General features: G+C 41.4%; 1 protein-coding gene across 1 annotated transcript; it reads right to left on the bottom strand.

Annotated features, from left to right (window-relative positions):
• Positions 1-854: 854 nt before the first annotated feature.
• On the bottom strand, positions 855-17,494 carry ITGA2B (integrin subunit alpha 2b). Its single transcript, XM_053453976.1, has 30 exons — positions 17,336-17,494; positions 17,103-17,233; positions 16,650-16,747; positions 15,859-16,018; positions 15,690-15,739; positions 15,030-15,075; positions 14,806-14,928; positions 13,591-13,635; positions 13,333-13,373; positions 12,571-12,630; positions 11,978-12,030; positions 11,103-11,311; positions 10,360-10,542; positions 10,222-10,267; positions 9,623-9,730; positions 9,217-9,272; positions 8,602-8,753; positions 7,934-8,059; positions 7,046-7,113; positions 6,170-6,317; positions 5,838-5,924; positions 5,123-5,202; positions 4,509-4,589; positions 4,259-4,364; positions 3,837-3,986; positions 3,553-3,726; positions 2,925-3,038; positions 2,545-2,646; positions 2,047-2,169; positions 855-1,812 (listed from the first exon to the last, which is right to left on the bottom strand). Exons 1-30 carry the CDS (start codon positions 17,476-17,478, stop codon positions 1,747-1,749), a joined length of 3,129 nt encoding a protein of 1,042 aa, XP_053309951.1. The 5' UTR covers positions 17,479-17,494; the 3' UTR covers positions 855-1,746.
• Between the last annotated feature and the right edge of the window lie 2,216 nt (positions 17,495-19,710).

Below are 19,710 nucleotides of genomic sequence, written 5' to 3' on the forward strand. Positions count from 1 at the left end.
AAAATTCTGTGTCTCCGGCTACCTGGAGCCCCCCTTACTGGAGGTGGTTAGGAGGTCCCGCCAACACCGGTGGGCGGTCCCTGCTGACGTTGTGGGCAGTCACTCTGAGGTCATGGGACACATGCCATTTTTGGAGGGGAAGTGGGGCATGCCACAACGCCACTCCTGCGTCTCGGAGTTTACCCACAGTGACCCGGAGCGTAGGTATGCTAATGCCGGATTTAGCTGTAAAGAATTTAATTCAGCAGAGTATGTGGAATGTCGCCTTTAAATAATTTATCATTGACAGTATTTCATCTCCCATCATGCCAGATATTTTATGGCAATACCTGTCCTTTTGGGTAAGGTGTAATTTGTGTGAGGAATCTCACGAGTGAAGTGCTTGGAACATAGAGTATCGCTGGCAGTGCTACACATGCGCATAAATCCCAGTTTGGAGGGATGTACCATTGGGGAAAAACGCCTGCAGCCCTTTTTAGCCGGTGATTGCTGTGATTGCACAGATGTCTGGACATGGGAGAATACACGCTGCTCAAGACCTCTGTGCCAGCGACGTAACACCTAGGGGCTGCATGTGTCTCTCTGCCAGTGCCTGCCTTAATTTCAGCCAAACCAAACCGTCGCCAAATCATAAACCACTTTTCACCCCTGCCATTTTTATTAGTTTAGGAGAGACTGTAGCTCATTTCCAAAAGGATTTTTAGACAGCAATCTTCTTTTTTTTTTCTTCTTTTTTTTCTTCTTTTTTTTCTTCTTTTTTTTTCTTCTTTTTCTTCTTCTTTTTTTTTTTTAACACAAGTGTAAACGCAAGAGTCCCAGAAAAGAAAAAACAGAAAAATGACCAAAGTCAGCCATAAACATAAATTATAGCTTTATTTCTTTCATAAAATGTAAAACAAAAAATCTAGGTGGTAACACAGAAGGCTGAATATTGAAATTATAGGACTGTATCTTGTTACACTCGTAACACCCGTTCGTATATCCTTTTAGAGGTTTCATTTTAAATTTAAAAGTTTTCAAGATTCTGTCTGGAGTTACTGAATGCTCAGTGCAATTTGTACCTTTTTCTCACATACGTTATATGATCCATTTAGAAATGCAATAACGTCTGTTGTTCTTTCAACAAACCACTGGTCTATAACACTAACGCAGGTTCGGTTACGGAGAAACAGACACGTGGTTAAAACTAGGCCAAAATTTTCAAAATTTAAACATAAAGGCTCAAACATATAGACCCCAGATCTGTATGTCACATGACCTCTGTAATGAGATCAGTGCACAACGGGCCAGGACCTCCTGTCAACAAAACAGATGGAAAAGGTAGAGATGCCCATGAAGGTAAATAAAGAATCCAGGGGGCATTAATATGGAGGTGGTGCTGGTAAGACTGCCCGGACTCTTTGTCCTCTTGGCTGCCCTCCCTCGATATCAGCCTTCAAAGGTATCAAGGTGAGTTTGCAAAAAGATTTGCCATTCAAGGTAGTTGTTTTAGTGAAACGTGGACATCGGCAGTTGCTTCGGCAAGGCTAGTTTTTGGGGAATTTTTCTAAAAGTTTATAAACACACGGGACTTTTGGGAGCTTGTAGTAGTTTAAGTGGTTTGCATGTTTGTTGGTGGGCAGGGAACTGGGCAGCTAAATTCTGCAGGGCACAAGAATGAAAGGTTCAAGCGAGTAACAGGGGGCAGCTTGTTAGTAAGTTGTAGACGGGGATTCCGGGGAATATCGTAGAGTAAGAGGTCTGTCTCTACTGCTCATTGGTTAATTCCTCTTGGTCGTCTGTAGGAGGACGTGTTCTCTGGAAGAATCCAAGCTAATGTAGAGATTAGAAGGAAAGGCAAAATATGTTAGTGTTATGTCACACAGAAAAAACACCCCTCGGCCATGTTGTGACTGGAGTTTATTCACTCAACAGTGAGTTGTCAACAAAAGTAAATGTGTTGTTTTAGCTACAACTCACTGTTTAGTGACTAAATTCCTCCGATTGTCACATTAAGGCACCAGCCCTTTAGTAAGGAACATTCTGTGACAGCTCTGTCCTACTCACCTTCCACATGATGAATATAAAGAGAGCCAAAATAAGTAGCCCTCCAAGGACTCCCACAATTATCCACCAGAGGGGAATTTCTTTTTGGCCATCAGGGCTCACCCACAAAACCTTTGTGTCTGCCTAGTAGATTTAACAGGAATCGGAGAGGAGACAAAAAGCTGGATGAACAAGGTCCTTCATGGGGAAGTGTAACAAGTTAAATAAGATCGATGGATTTAGAATGTAGATATAAAGTAGGTTGTGTACTCTTTAAAGAAACTGGGAGAAAAAATACTAACTTCTGCCAAGAGAAAAGACCATGGAAGAAAAGAGGTGAAACATGATGAGAATTATATTCATGCATTAACAGGTGTTGGGATACCGGGATTTAGAAGGTAACCATCATGATTTATTATTATTGCATTTTACTCATAGAATGGAAGCAGATTCCATAGTACTAATAATGCAAATTGCCACTTACAAAATATCCACGTGAGCCATTTCACCAAAACTTACTGTGGTATCGCTGGACAGCAGGGTTTCAGGTTGAATTCTGTACGGGACACCAGTTACCTGGAAGGAACCTTGAGAAAGCAGAGTGAACTGCTCCTGGGGTCTCTGGACAAAGAAAGATTAGAAGATAATTCTGCACAAAATAATTTCACAGACTGGAGTTCATACACAAGGCTACTTATCAGCTGCCCAGGGACCCACAGCCAAGGATGGAAGAGAGGAACCAAGCGGAACGTTACAATGCTATACGATATTGAGAAATAAACACACAAACGTGTATTGATTGCAATGTATGCCCTACTTAAATTCACTACTGTCAGTGGAAATAGTTTGCCTAAATCCTTTACCTTCAGGCCTCCTCAAAACCATTAAGGAAGTTTTACCTTCATGAAGCTGGGTACCCAGAGGATACTGTGTAGTTTCAAAGTTGCTCTTCGATCCCGCTCCAGATTTTGTATAGAACATTGGACCTTCCAGCAGGGCATGCTACTGCAATTCTTCAACAGATATATACAGAGACGACTTTAATTACAATCTTTAACAGTCTGCTGAAACCCCCTCATATCTCACCCTTTCACCTCAGTTGTTTAAAAACCACGTAGGGTGTTTAACAATTAACTTAAGCTGCGTCTGTGTATTGGAAACCCGCCGGATGTGTATAACATGGAATAAGCCACCCGAACTCCCGGTTCTTGGGATCTGAATGATTGTTCCAACTCATTAAAATTACATTTTGCCAAGCCTAATATGAAGTTGTTGGGTAGTTAAAGCAGCTTTTGTAAACGTGTCACGCTCAGCATCCTGGAAATTGAATGCGATCTACAACTTTTTTGTACTTTTTTCAGGTTTTCAAACAGCTTTGCACCAAATATTACACTGGTTAAAATCCTTTCCTTTGTATTATCTCCAGCGATGATGGGACACTTCACAACATGGCCTTTTTAACCATTTCCTCTCATTGATTTTATGTCCACATACATGCCCCTGTTCACTCTCGTTTCATGTACTTGCCAATAGAATGGGATGCTTGTGCTTTGTCCCCTCTACTGTCACGGTGTAATTGTCTTGACCTCCGCCTTTTCTCCCGTCCTCCACGTCCTGACTGGCTGCATGTCTTTTGTTCAGCCGGTGATCTCCACCTCTGCTGAAGTTTGCTGGCGCTACAGTAGCTGTGGGGATGTCCAGCTAGAGAACAGGACGCATATAATTCAGTGCTATTTAGTAGTTGAAAGGAAGGAAACTAAGAATTGGTGAAAAAAAGATGATACAATGTCAGAGAAACATGGCCTGCTGACCTCCAGAGGATTTAGTCTTGATTGTTTGCTGCAGACCATTTCACTGTCCACCTCCAGGTCCAGAGGATAAAGGAAGAAATCGCCTTGGTAGCTTTCTGGGCTCTGTACAACTAACTGGACATGCACTGAGCTTGGGCCGGCATTGTGTAACTAAAACCAAAACATGCGGCGTGTTAACCAGTCATTAAAAAAAGCAACGTAAGACATAGAGGTTTATCATCTAAACTGTGAGTAGGAACTGGATTAAATATTTCTCGGTTATCACTGGCCACGCTGTGCATTATAATCAGCCAAATCGTATAGATTCTCATGTTTGTATGGCTGGGTTGGCCCTGCACAAGGCATGGTTAAATCAGCATCTGGATATGTTCGCTTATATCATCTTTCTGTATTTTCCCCAACACCCTGCACTGAAGATATACCTCGTAAACATGTATGACTTCCTCCCCGTAATCGTGAGGCTTTTTCGAATCTGTGCGAGGTTCCCAGTTGGATAAAGGAAGAACCACTTCAGCGGGGTGTGAGCTCCTGAGATGGGGAAGGCAGATGAATATAAGTTGGCATTTGGATTTGGACCAATTTCTCCCCCAAAATGTCACTGCTTTATACAAATATTCCCATATCTTCTTATGATATACTTGCCACATGCACGATACCAAAAAAACGTCTTACCCACGAAGTTCCAGTGATGCCTTCACAGTGACGGCCAACTGCACCGATAGGACAGGGTTGCTTGAATTCTGACTGTTACGGCTGATAAAGAGAGAGTTCAGTAATGTAAAATCTCCTAAAACACCCGATTATGAGAAAACAAAAAGCAGCAACAATAGGAAAACTGTCGTTTCACAAAAGGCCATGCTAGGAAATCAAGGCAAAACCATAGTCAGAGAAGAATACTCCAGCCAGTTTGGATCACCGTATGTGCGTCCATATGCAGGGCTGGTCTTAAACCAAGTGGTACTCCAGACAAGAATACTCTTTGGGGGCCCATTTTATATACCGTAGTATTATCTAAACTTTTATGGCTGTGGAACACTCAAGGAGAAGAGAGACATCGCAGAGCACAGAGGTATTTTAGTAAAGCATCCCAGGATCTGCCATGACTTCAGACCAGTTTACACCATTGATCCATGATTCAGCAGACCCAGGCTTTAGCCTAGAATGGCTTGTCTTAAGACTAACCCTGTCCATATGCTGACAGGACTGAAAGTAAAATGGTCTGTGACATTATAATTCGTATACCATGCCTGTACCTTGGTGAATAACAAATGCAACAATGGTCTTACCTCTTTATTTGCATTGGAAATGTGATGTTGCTTCCAGAATTCTCCAGGTTACTGAAACTTAGCTGCAAGTCTGCAAGTATCTACAAAAAAAGAAAGGCTCAGATGCACAAAATGGTCTATTAATTAAAAAATTGGACATAACTCTGAAGCTGATCCGAAGACAGATCAAGAGTAACAAACAAAAATTCTACAGATCGCTAGTGTCCATTTTGTCCCTAGTTATGAAACATGTTAGTCTGCTGCACATGGACATGCTATCTGTGGAATGTTGCTTGATTGTATTTTGCAACATTCATTTATTTTTTTATAGTGATGGCATGGAGATGTATTGCCTTGGATTGCTGCTTTGTTTCGAAAACTTGGATGGAGTATCTGTTCTTCTCAGCAGAAGAGTTACTACAAGCAAGACAAGTGGAGCTCTGTTTCATAGCATAAAAGTGTATTCACTAACAGACAGAGAAAGAAGATCCTACCTCCACGCCACGGGTGACATGTTTACTAGCCCTGGTGGGAACCAGTTCTAACCCCTTACATTCCAATTAGAGAGTCATGCCAAATCCGTTACAGAGCGAGTGTATGGCCCATGAAATATATCTACAACTGCACGGGCCAGAAAAGATCTTCCTGTAGCATTTAAGATTAGGAATGACCAATCTGTACAAAAACATTTTTGAGGTACCCACTTACATCTATCATTTTCTCATCTGAAACTCACCTCCATCCTATTGTTCATGGGATCTGCCAACTCACAAACCACAACCTCTGTGTCGTTCTCTTTTTTTGGCGCACAGGCTATTTTCTCCTGAAACAAACATGTTGTCGGTGATGGCATTAACACACAATACAACATACATTGTGGCTTTGCGGGCCTTCTCTGTGTCTCCTAAAGTAGTGTGGCAAAAACACACTTTTTATACAAAAAGGTTTAAACCCTTTTGTAATGATTTATTAGACTGCCCATATAAAATCAATGGAAGAATAGTGGAACAAGTCCACTGGCTTTTTGGTAAATTAATGTATATAGTTGGTCCTCATACCCCTACTTACCTCACTCTCCTGAAAAACTCCCACATAGTGAGCTCCAGCAGGGAGCCTGACGTACAGCTCAGCTTCATAGGCTCCTTCACCAAAGTTTGACGCATTGAAATGAACATGTACCAGATTGTCAGCACCAATGAGGAGAGGCTCGTCAGGCCTGTGCAAACAGAAAGGCCGTCGGTAGATAAAAGAACAGACTAATGAAACAAAACATCCCTTCGATATTAGTTCATCATGGATTCCAAACCATTATAGAGATTATCGCCACGACTGAACTAGAGTGGTCAGTACTGAGGTTACTCAAATGATTAATCATTCAGAGAACTAGGCTGACAGTTACAAAATGGAGTCAACTGTTTGTATCTTTGGTAGACTGAAATCTGTGAAGATGGACCAAACATGGCGCTTCATATCTGTATCTCTTTAGGGATCATGTTGGAATTATTTGGTATTTTCTGGGTCACGCAACTCCTGTGACTCAAAGAATGACAACAAAGCCATGTCCCCTGATTCTTAAGAAAAAAACATTGAAGGCTACCAACTAAGATGAGAGAGTATGGTAGCATGTCTTATCTACTGAAAGGCTGCTATACAAATCTGCTTGTGTATTGCAAATAAGTACTCCTTTCCATATCAATTACTCTAACTCACTATTAAGAAATAGGTTTGTGGTCCTCTTTGTGCTGTTTGGCTTTAGATCCCAAAAACCTCAGCCAAACCCATAGTAAAGACCAGCAGAAAGAACACACTCCATTCTCATTGATCATGAAATCAGAGAGAATGAAACCTTTTTTCACAGGCTCCCAATAAGTGTCTCTCCTCCTGTACCATAAAGAAGCTTGGAGAGAAGGGTCACTAATGTGGTAACCGTGAGCTCGCACTCACCAGGTGGCACTTAGATGCAGATCTGGGATGCAGATATTGTCGTCTCCACAGTCCAATAAAATGTAAGTCTAGAGTGGAGAAAAAGACAGTTACCTTTTCACAAAGACAAAGGGTGTTAATACATCAGATGCTACACCTAGCGGTAGGATTTGAGCCAGGAAAGAGCTGTGTCACAGATGCCATGAGCATCAAGGGTTTGTAGATGGAGGGGGTTGGTCAACTGTGTAGAAGGCTGTAGAGAGGTCAATGAGTATAAGAAGTGAAAAGCCGCCTTTGTTTAAGGGGCGGGGAGGTTATTAGTAATTTTAGTGAATGCGGTCTCTGGAATGCTGTGGACATAAACCAGATTGTAGAAAGTTTGTGAAGAGAAACCCATTTAGTAATAAATTAATCGTTCCAGCAGTTTGAATGCCAAGGGGAGAAAGGGAAACTGGATGGTAGCTTGATGGGGATGGGGATGATATCATGATTATATGAGGATGGGAATACACCGGAGGAAAGAGAGAGACTGAAGTTATTGGTTAGGGTTGCGGTAAGGACATCAGAAATGGACAATAGGAGATGCAAGGGTACAGGGTCGGGGGGGAAGATGGTGAGACGGGAGGACAAGAGGACCTCAGAAGCTTCAGTAGAGGTGACTAGACTGAAACAGTTGATGGGGGCTTGTGGCGAGAAAGGGGGTTGAGGTACCACATGATTAACATAGGGGAGGATGGTGTCAGTTTTGTTTTAAAATAGGTGACAAGTTCTTGGGCAGAGCTGGAAGGTGAAGACGGTGCTGGAGGACAGAGAAGGGTGTTAAATGTGGAGAACAGACGTTTAGGATTACGGGAAAGGGAGGAGATCTGTAACCATTTATTAATCCCTGCTCATGTCTCGCTATCTCACCTGGTTCTGTAAGAAGGTTGATCCGTGTAACGTGGGCTTTATGGTGTCAGCCAACTGCTCGTTCACAAGACTGAAGTTCACGCTAACAACAATAGCACTTAGCTTGTCCTTAAACTCTGATTTGTCCTGCAGGAAGGAACAGAGGAAAATCTCTCAGGAATCGTATTAAAGGACATTAAAGCCTGAAGGAATTTAGCCAATTAACACACATTTAAGTGCTATAAATATCTAACTCCTTGTGTCTTAGTATAAAGACGTGTTGCTTATAACATTATTTTACTATTTGTGCAACGGTGGAGGCGCTGTTGCACTTAGGAAAAAACGTTAATCGTGCTCTCTAGAATTTTGGCCAAATAAACCTATGAACTGTCATTTTATTCCTTCTTCTGAAGGTTTAATCACAAAAACAATTAATTGTTCCCGGCAAAAATTATGAATGAGGCACGATATGATTAAAATATTATTTCAGGGAAAGGTTGAGGCTTTCATTAATATAAGGAATGATGTTTCCAATCCTGAATTTAGTTACAGAAGTGATAAATTCATTAGAGTAGGTGGAAAGCTGTAATATATTGCCCCCCCACACTCAATGCACAGTAGATAACAAATATGATATATTTACATTGAGTTGAGGATAATTGAGTTTACATTGAGACAAGTCCTCATACCCGTAAGTAGGCAGTTAAGTTACTGCAGACCAGCTCTGAGTTGCTCTGTAGGCTGATAGCAATGGTTTTACTCGCTTGAGAAGAATCCAGGAATAAAGTTCTTCGGGAATGTTTGCTCTTCTGTCGATCCAGTTGGATGTCAGCGGAGATTTCTGTGATGCAGAGAGAAAGTGAACAGCAGAGTGAGGAGGAACATCTCCGTTTCTAGGTTGTAAAAGACCAGTAGACAGGAGAAGGTGGGCAAGAGGTGGAGGAAAGGAGAAATAATGATAATAGGAGATGAAAATTCTAGGATGCATTCATCAAGCAGTGATTCATGGGGATGATGACTATTTTCATCTAATTGGTTTAATTATGCTTTGTAAAGGCATTTAGCCCAGCCCTGCTACTTGGTCACCTAAGTTGGTTAAACATATTGTACATTTATAACAGAGAGATTTGTTTTTTCACTCGCCAACAACTTGCTTAAAGACCAGTAATAGTAGGAGAAAAAGTTAATGGAGGGAAATCAAACAGGAATATAGTGTAAAGAGAAAAACCTCAATGAAAGAACGTAAGAGGTGAGACTTAATGTTAAAAGTGGGGTTCGGCGTGTGTGATTAAATAAGGACTAACCGAGTTTCCTTGGCAGGCTTCGCCCAGTGACTTGAGTACACACATAGAGGGTGAAACTGTGGAACAAAAAAAACACAATATTACTATTCCATCCTACAGACCTTCAACTATCACCCCTTGTGCAAAAAGACATCCGTTCACCTATTCCCTGGCAGACGCACTCAGACTTTAAACCACTGGAAGATTGTAAGCTCATTTGAACTGGGCCCTCCTCACCAATTATTTCTATAAGTCAAATTGTTATGTTATATACTACTTGTTAGGTCCTGTCTATGGAATATGGTGGTGCTATATATATATATATATATATATCTCCTACTCATGAGCAGCAAAACTTGTAAATTCCTAACAATGTCTTCAACTCCACCAGCAACATCTCGCTTTAACTAACATCGGGCCCCCTTACCAGCTTACAGCCGCCCCTGTATCTCTCTGGTAACAGTCCTTCTTTTCTGGGTTAATAGCATCTGGATTGAAGAAAAGTGTGGTGTGAAGGTGAACCACAGGCTGAGCCCTAAGGAGGAAGAGAATTTAATACGACGTGAGAATGTCGTGCGGGACGGTAGGGACAGGGAAAAAAGACAAGTTGTAGAAAAACAGCTTTCTAGAAGATGTTAAACAATTTCCAAGATCCACTGAAATAAGAGGGGAGAGCATAAAAATGGTGAAATATATATGATAATAGCAGTGTGGAATAATAAAACAAGTCACAAGCCCATAAAGGGAGTCTTTCCCAGCAGTGCTGGGGTGGGTGCGTGGGGTGCAGGGCACCACTTCCTCTCAGGGCAGCCGTCTCTCCAGCCAATGGCACAGAACTTCTCGTTAGAGCTGCCTTGCCCTCTGCACATCACTTGATTAGAGTGCTGGAATATGATGTCATATTCTTTGCCTTGGCAATGTATAGAATGCCTGGACAAAAGTCCAAAAAATGTTTACATTCCACACTTTAAAACCGTCAAACATTGTATAGAGTTTTATGCTTTGTCCCCCTCACAGACATCTTACCTGTATAAATACACATTTTCAGCTTCAAATGCACCAATCAGCAAGTCTTTAAAATAAACAAAAAACAGATTTAGTTATGAGCTAGAACGTAAAAAATGATTTAGTGACCCATGTATCCATTAAATTCATCGCATGTACCTGGATAACCGTTGGCATCAATATCGGTCCCTCCTCTCAGTGAGAAACCGAACCTGGAACGATGTGGGAGAGGGCTTTCCAAGACTTGTGAAGGTTGGGAGAACACCCCAGAGGCATGGCCCCTGTAAATATACACACAGCCACCCTCATTCCTGCCTCCAAAAGGAGCCCCCACGGCTACATCTGTGAAAGGAAGAAGAGAAGCATATTTAGCGATAAGGTTTATCAAAGTGCTGATCACGTTGCTCTTTAGGTCATCAAGAACAAGCGACATTTAAAACTCTGGTTTCCACACATGAGAAGAATCAGGAGAAGGCATTGAATTCCTTTATCTAACGAGCAAGAGTGAGAACCTGCGACACGAAGTATGAAAAGGGGAGGAAACAGGACCAATCTCTCTTGGATTAGCCATGTCCAGACTGGCAATATTTCATGGAGGGTAAGGAGCCCGGCTGTACCCTCCCCAATAACAATGAACCCTTGAGCACTGCAATTTACAAAGCTGGTCACTCCTGAAAGAGTTTTATTTTAGGGAAAGGGGCACTGAAAAGACTCGCAGGCCTTTTCTGCTTAGTTGTTCTAGGGTACATTTCATAGGAAAATAACAAACGCTAAAGACTGTGGGACAAAGTTTTAGAGGCTGTTTCACTGCTTAAAACTTACAAGCATGGAAAAGAGCAAGGTGTACAAAGTAAACAGCAGCCTGTGGTCTGTTTTCAGAAATCATTGTTTGAGCTCCTAACCTGAGTACCCATCTTGATCCAGATCCCCTAGAGAAGAGATGGAAGCCCCGAACTGTCCATATGCTTGAAACCCACTCAGGATTTGTTGATCGAAGCGAAGCCTGCCACTCCATTTCTGCAGGTATACATAGACGCGTCCAACTTCCACCAGCTTTCCACCTGTCCGTCGTTCCATGTACAGAGGAGACCCGACCACCACATCATCTTTCCTGCAAAGACAACGTGTGAGCTCCGAGGAGTCTTGCTTGTGGCTGTCCATGTTGTACATTTCCCATCATCCTCAAACAGATTAATATCTTAATGCAGCCGATGGACAGGGAGATGAAACAAACATCCCAAGATTACGTGCTCATTGTCTTCCATGGTCCCATTTGGAGACAAATCTTAGTAAGACGCATTGAATCTTCCTTGATCTCCCTGATACCCCTATTAGATTTCCTGAAATAAGTATGCTTTATGCAGGGTCAGCTCCGCCTATATTGATGGCCCTTCATAATGCATTGTGTATTTAAGGAGATGAAACCACAAACTCCTATTTTAGTGAATAGACCCAAAAAATCATAGCGAATGGACTACAGTAGCACTAGGTGAACACTAGGGAGCAGTCCATGCTTCAGAACATGTCACATTATTTGACTTTCCTAGGCCATTGTTCTATTGTTCATATAAGCTAGGGGCGATACCTCCTGTCCCTTCTGAAATAAATGGCCCCTCGGCCTGTATGAAATTTGCTTTTGGAATAAAAGGTAACACTAACACATTTAGATAATAAAAACATAGAAGCATTTTTTTATTCTTTTCTGCTGATTTAGATGAAATGAATTAGGCTGGTCGGGGTCTGTGGCTGCTAATATCGTACTAGCGATGATACTCACCCATCATTGTTAATATCCACCACTACCACCGAGTGACCAAAATACGCCGCAACCTGTAGGTAGCAAGAGAAACCAACAGTAACGCTGACTGTATCCAGATCTATCATCGTACAGACAGTTCCAAGTCTCAGGAATAATCCCCCAAGTAGGTATACTGTATTGCAATTCTCTTAACCACCGACGCATGTAATGCGTTATGAAGAGATTACTGATGATTATGTTTAATATATATATAAAAACACTTGGTTTCGTTCTAGCGATTGTGGTAAGAGAAGTGCTGTTGTTGCACTTCTGCCTCAAAAAAGTATTATTATGTTTCAAAGTATGGTCTGTGTTTAAGTCTTCATTACAATAGGGAGCTGAGGGGCCATTTGGCTCTACATGCCCCTGGACCAGAAGGTGCCAGCAATTCCCTGGGCCATAGAGATTTTTCAGATGGCAGGTAAACTGTTGCACCTTCTTTACCATATACAAGGGAGGCAGCTGGACTGCACAACTCCATGATTTATTGCCCCAACAGCCATATCTATCTTATGTTGCTTTATTGATATTCCTCTATGACGGGAATGTTAGACAGGCTTGTATATACTCACTTGATCTCCAATAAAGGTGTAAATAAGAATCCGTATATTATGGTTGCCAACAATTTCAACCTGAGAGAAAGTAACAAATAAAATGATGCTTCCAACCCAAAGTCTTATAGGAATTAACAAAGCTTAAAATGGGCCTTATAAATAATATAAGAAACATGCAGACTAGATGGTTATTTTCTGCCGTCACATTCCATGTTTCTGAATAGATACAACTCAGCCCGAGCCTCGAAAACCAGGTGGAGGGACTTTAAGGACACAGAAACAGAGACTGAATGTAGGCATTTATCCTACTGGTTACAATATAGCAAATTCCCGGTTAGTCAAAAATTTGTTTTAAATACCAAATGTAAGCATTTATCATAATGATCAATTCTTTGTTAAATTATCATTAAACATCCTCTATAGTTTTTAGTTTGGTTTTCAATACTTGGATCTAAATTTCAGAACCTCCAATGGGAAGCAGTAGAGCTCCAGCCAGCCTAGGAAAAGGGCCAGTAGAAGCCCCAGTGATGACCCAAATGGCCCAGTAAATGCTCTAGTAACTTACTGGACAATGTCCACAGAGGTAAATCGCACAAAAATGTGAATCAAGTAATAATCATTGGGTTTGCTTGTCCCTTTTCTATATAGGTGTTTTTAACACATACTGTAACATTAGTTATTTATTTAAATTGCAAAGTGTGTAACACGTCCATGGGATGACCTGCAGGCTTCCCCTTAAAAGTAAAATATAAATACAAAAATATAAAAAAAACTACTTACAATGCCCATATCCTTGTATCCTGGGGCCCCAATAACCAGTTCTATACAAATAAAAATGAAGCATGCATATGGTACATAGGCAGAACGAGCAATGAGGTATTCGCAAACATACATGTACACATACAACAATGCACGCAACCACATATTTTGACATCCATTTATCTCCTTTTACTCTGCTTTCCCTATCTTTGTTGCCCTATCTAATCTTCCCTTCCCACTATTTCCCACTGCCCTCATCCTCTGCTTTTTTATGCTTACCTGGATTTTTATCTGCTGTAAACTCTCCGAACGCTACCGAGAAACCTGTAGTTGGGGGGGGGGGCAAGCAATTATTAATCAATAACAGATTCACAGCACTGACTTTAACCAATACCAAAGTACATTGTCATTCTTTAGGATAGATTATATATATATATATATACATATACACACACACACATATATATACATATATACACAGTCACTGGCCACTTTATTAGGTACACCTTTTCAATTGCTTGTTAACACAAATAGCAAATCAGCCAATCTCATTGCTGAAGTTCAAACAGCGAATGGTCCGGAAAAGCGAAAATATCCAGTGAGTGGCATTTGTGTGGACGAAAAATGCCGTGTTGATGTCAGAGGAGAATGGGCAGACTGGTTCGAGATGACATTGAACCTTGAAGCAGATGAGCTACAGCAGCAGAAGACCCCACCAGGAGCTGCTCTTGTCAGCTAACAACAGGAAACCGAGGGTAAAATTCGCACAGAATCACCAAAATTGGACAATGGAAGACTGGAAGAACGTTGCCCGGTCTGATGAGTCTCGATTTGAATGCGACAGTCTACCCAAGTATTGTTGCTGACCATGTCCATCCCTTTATGACCACAGTGTACCCATTTTCTGATGGCTACTTCAAGCAGGATAATGCACCGTGTCACAAAGCTCACCATCTCAGACTGGTTTCTTGAACATGACAATGAGTTCACTGAACTCCAACGGCCTCCACAGTCACCAGATCTCAATCCAATTGGGTTGCGGCGGAACGGGAGATTCGCATCATGGATTTGCGGCCGAAAAAAACTGCAGCAACTGCGTGATGCCATCATGTCCATATGGACCAAAATCTCTGAGGAATGTTTCCGGCACCTTGTAGAAAGTCTGCCACGAAGAATGAAGGCAGTTCTGAAGGCATAAGGGGGTCCAACCCGGTACTAGCAAGATGTACCTAATAAAGTGGCCAGTGAGTGTATATAGGTGATCTAATGACATGGATGAGGTTAATAGTTTATAGGGTCAGTAACACAAAGGGGCAAAATGACCGAAGGTCAGTGACATTTCCACCATGATTCAGGGTCGTCCCCTTATCGGCGTAAATTGACATGTTGCATTGGGTGACTGGTTTAACAAAGTATTGTTCGTGGTTAAGATTATTATTATATTGAAAATGGAGTTTCCCATTGGATAAGACATCTAATGACTGACATGAATACCTTTGTATGAATTTTCCATTGTATTCCTATATGGCATCAACTTCTGGCCAGGATATGCCCGGAACAATGACAGAGATGGTTTTCCTTTTGGGAGGGTAGTAAGGTCCAGAGTGGCGTATAAACCTGTATGAGAAGAATTTGGGGTTAACAGTTTTGCACTGCAATGTAAAGATTGTGTGTAAAAATGTGATAATGTTTAAGCGGAGTAGGGGCTGAACATTCACCTTGAAAGAAATAGCCTCCTGGGGCTCCAACCAACAAAATCCCATCCTGTGAAAGAGAAGAGAGATGCGCTATATACTCCACACAAGACAATATAACATCTATTCTTTCAATGTAATAAATAGATTTCCACATGCTTACAGACATCAGAGAACTTATATAAAAGACTAAAACACATTGTAGATTTAGGAAGCAACATACGGTTCACCAGCTTGCGATGAAGCTTAGTTGTTGTGGCTGCATAGGATGGTGGAGATCTAAGGGAACTGATATTTTTGTATCATTTGCATTAGCTAAAGATGAAGTTCCAACTCGGCTTTTTTCTCCACATAGAAAGTCCTTGAATATGTATATATTACTATAGTAATATAGTGTTATATACTATATAATGCATTACTATATGTACTCTGTATCCAAGCAGCCCAGAGTGTTTTGTTTTACTTTGATTTTTTTTTGTGAATAATGTGGTCTTTTAATCTATATTTGACTCTGTGTGTATATGCCGTGAGTGAATGTACATGAGGTCAAGTCAAAGTCAAACATGGAGTTTCTGATACTTAAGAATCCAAGCAGAGAATGCCAGTACCAGTTGCATTGTGCATTTAACCCCTTGGCTTTCCTACCCCATATGTATCTTTCATTTCAGCTTCTTATATGCTCACCTTGCGTATTTCTGCACTGAATCCCAACTCACAGTATCTCTTATCTGGAACTACATTTAAAGAAAAAAATATTCAAATAAATTCAATATTATTAAAAAAAAAATCCCTTCAAATCCATCTGACTGATATTCCCTCCTTCCCCTCCATGACATTTCCGATCTTGACTCACCCGTGTCATACGTGTACTCTGGACTTGTTCTGACATCACGGCATGGAGCGTATTCGTGGAAGTCCCGCTGGTTGCTAGATAGGTAGCACGCCCCGGTAGGGGTTACGCCAGATTCCTTATCATTCCTCAGGAAGTTCCAATGCTGCAACGGGGCACAAGCCTACGGGGCATGGCGATTATGGAGAAAGGTTGTGTGGCTTAGATGAAATCAGCCATGTGACCCAACAGTTTTAATATAAGATAAACCTCTGTTTCTAAGACCAAGACACTCCGTTTTGTTGACTTGGGCACCAGGCAGGGGTAAAAAGGACAGACTAGCTGGAGCAGAGCGGTTTTTATAAAATACTATGTTAGATCAACCTTCCTGACTGACTTGGCTCAACGAATGAACCAGAGGCTTTTTGGAGGTACAAAAAGTTACATTTCAGTGCATTTTGATGCTGCAAAACCCTACACACAACCATGTACATTGAAGACGTATGCAACCCCTTGGAATACAGGGAATTTCCACCCCTAACATAAAAATGTTACCTATACGAAAAGTCTCTACCAATACACTTGAAAGTGGTTTGCCAGCTCTGCCATTAAACAATACACCACCGGTACAAAAGCAGCATCTTCACAAGACATACATTGATGATACAGACTTACGATATAAATTAATATGGCTCTCCAAAACTAATATTTTTATGCTTAATTAAACTAATATTACCTATTACATTGGCTGTAAAAAGAGTCAGCAAGGGAAAGGGGTTTGGCGACATCTTGTAGGAAATAATTTGTAGTCATACCACAATGTTGGTTCTCCAGGCTCTGACTGAGGCTCCTAACCACTGGTTGGACTTAAAGACTTTCTGAGTGATATCTGAAGACTGTATGACCACATCCCCTGTGGAAGCAAGTTAGAAAGAAAGGAACGGAAATTGAGAAAAATCGTTATAAAAACATACGGACAGGATAGTTGGCCGTGGAAAAGGTATTACCTTCTTCTGACAGTTCATATGTCTTGAGACAATACCTTTACCACACCAAGGTAAGCTGCTTTAGGTCTTGGAAATAACCAGTATTCTTTTGTATGATTTAAGGAGCACCCCAGCCCTGTTTTGTGTTAATTGTGTATTGGAGTCCATTTAGTTACAGGAGTTACAAAAGCAGACTTCTGCCTCTACTGAAAACGGAGAGCATTGGTCGGTACACGTCTTGCACATGCTCAGTAGAACTGTCACTCTAGTCAGAGGAATTACCTGCCCTGTCCACCTCTACCAAGGTGCAGTTTCTTCCTGGTGGATTCCAGGGGCACAAGAACACTCCTCCACCCTTTGTGACTTCTGGCTGATTTGTCTGCAGTTGTGGCGCACCAACCAGTACGTTCATCCTGAAGAAAGATGTAATATTAGGTTTACGGCTGCTACGTTCTTACTTTTCTTAGCTCTCACTAGAACTTCAGTCCCATTTTACCCATCCCTTTAGTACTTGCCCTTTATCTACAGCCTGATAGAAATCCACAGAAAATCCAAAGTAGCTGCCTTGGGGCCCACTGAATATTTGTGGGTTCTGAACATCCAGATTCAGAGCCTGAACAGCAATAAGAAAATCGAGGAGTAGCAGGTGTATATCCATGGTGTTCGGATCCAGAGGGTTCTGTTTGAAACATAAATATTTGATGACATTTGGAAATCTACGCAGCTGTCCTGTCTTATGTTTAGGATAGCCATATGCTTATCCCATGTATGTTTATAATTTACTTACTGTATTAACCTCTGCCCGTTCTCGAAGGTTGTTCCATTTATCTACTACCCTCTACATAACCTCATCTGTTGTTCCCAATGTCGTCCCCCCCTATAGACCCTATTGTTTTCCCAACACCATACTTTTTATACAACTAAAACAATATTATTAATATACTCCTGCCCAGACTTCTTCAGTAACCCACAAAAGATTGTTCAAGAAGCTTTAGCCAATTTAGTCGCAATTCTCATTGCACCAGCTCACAAAGGATATGAAACTGTTGACAGTAACAACCATTCCCCAAAATATCCAGTCTGTCCCTTTATCCAAAACAAAATCTAGCACTCGCCTATCATTCTTCACAAAAACCTTAGAACCCCCCCAGTCCATTCAATGACCGTCCAAAAAACAAACAAAAACATCACCTTGCTCTTCGTGACCTCCTCCACCATTCTCACAGCCACATCTTTTTCCTTCTATCTTTCCAAAGTCATACACAATTCCATCATAACAGCCCCATAATATAGCGATCTTCAGATCCTCCCAATAGACAAAAAAGCTGTGCACGCAAATATACCTAAAATCTAGAACCCGACCTCCAAAGTGCCACCTTTACAGCAGTACCTAGATCTTCATGTCATTCTTATAACAACCCACATATATCCCACATCCATTACCTTATACGAGCCCCCAAAAAAGATCTACAGTTCCTCATCATCGCCACTCAAGAGAGCCCCCCCCCCATTCTAGCTTCTCCCATCACAACTCTCACAAAATATACCCACCAATCCTGTATTTTTCCTTGGTTTTTTAGTGTCCAAGGGCTTGTTTCTCATTCATTAAAGTTTTCAATAAAGAACGGTTAGCTTTTGTCCCTTGACTCTTCAACATGAACGCGTGCTTCCATCAATTATTTTTTCATCTCGCAATCCCTTCCAACCCCTTCTGCTTCTTCAACGACTATTACCCCGTCGTCCTGCGATCATACCCTTGCCGTCGGCTACACTGAGCTCTCGTTCTCGTTTATTCCTGTCCCCTTTGCAGCCAAACCACAGAGACACCAAAAATTCACTTGTTATCATGAACAGGAAATAAATGGCGTTATCACCGCAGCCCAGTGTTAGGTAGTAAGAGGAAACCAGAGCAGCCTCGATGGGGACAAGTAGAAAACCCTGGTTAAATGGTCAAATGCTAGACCTTCTACATTGCTCTACGCTGCAGAAAATAGATATTTGCCCATTTAAACATAATCTAGCTCAAAACGGTATTTCCCCCCCTGACATTTAGAAATTACTTGTAACGTTTGCCTGTCTCTCTACTGTTTATGAAGACATTCTGCCAAGGATTACAAATTGTCCGGTCAAACGAGTTCAACCCCAAATTATTAGGTTTTTTTTTCTTGCATTTTAATTTTAACTGCCCCATATCCCCTCTGTGTCCAGTCATCAAGCTTTATTTTAGATCTGTTCCTTCTCAGTTTCCGTTCTCCAATTTGATACACTGTCCTCATTCATAACTTCTTATTTCCGGTTTATCCACATGACATTTACTCGGATCCCGCCTATAAAATTTCTCTCCCGAACCTATGGTAAGGGTGCCCTACATGAAGGGAAAAATTTGCACCCTCATCAGCATTATCGTCAACCATTGTTTCCACATCAGTGATAAAATAATGCCCAAATATGTAATAAGTAGCCAATCAAGAAGAACAGGCCAGGTTTTCTCTGGGAAATGTCATTCTCTAAACACGACAGCTCGTATCAACAGAATCGGCATCTCTGTTCTCGCACGCTTCAGCACCTGGATACACACATTAGTTGAAATATAATCTGGCATATTCTAGATACCAAGGCAATTAAAAAGAGGAGGGAAACATGCAGAATGTCTATTATCTTTATGTAAAGTGAATAAAGGGCCTTCCTGTTCTTAATGTGTATCCATATGCTGCGTGGTGATAGCAGCTTGTGGTTAACATGCCAAGAGGGGGTGACCAGGAAGACGCGCCGCTTCTGTCACAGAGATCCGCACATTATAACAGCTGGTAGTAAGATCGGAGGGTGTATTGGATCATTGCTCTTTAATCGTGGTGTAATATCTGGTGTACGTCCAGTTTCACTGCTTTAT

Source organism: Spea bombifrons, chromosome 13, assembly GCF_027358695.1.
Source record: "Spea bombifrons isolate aSpeBom1 chromosome 13, aSpeBom1.2.pri, whole genome shotgun sequence".
NCBI classification, from domain to species: domain Eukaryota; kingdom Metazoa; phylum Chordata; class Amphibia; order Anura; family Pelobatidae; genus Spea; species Spea bombifrons.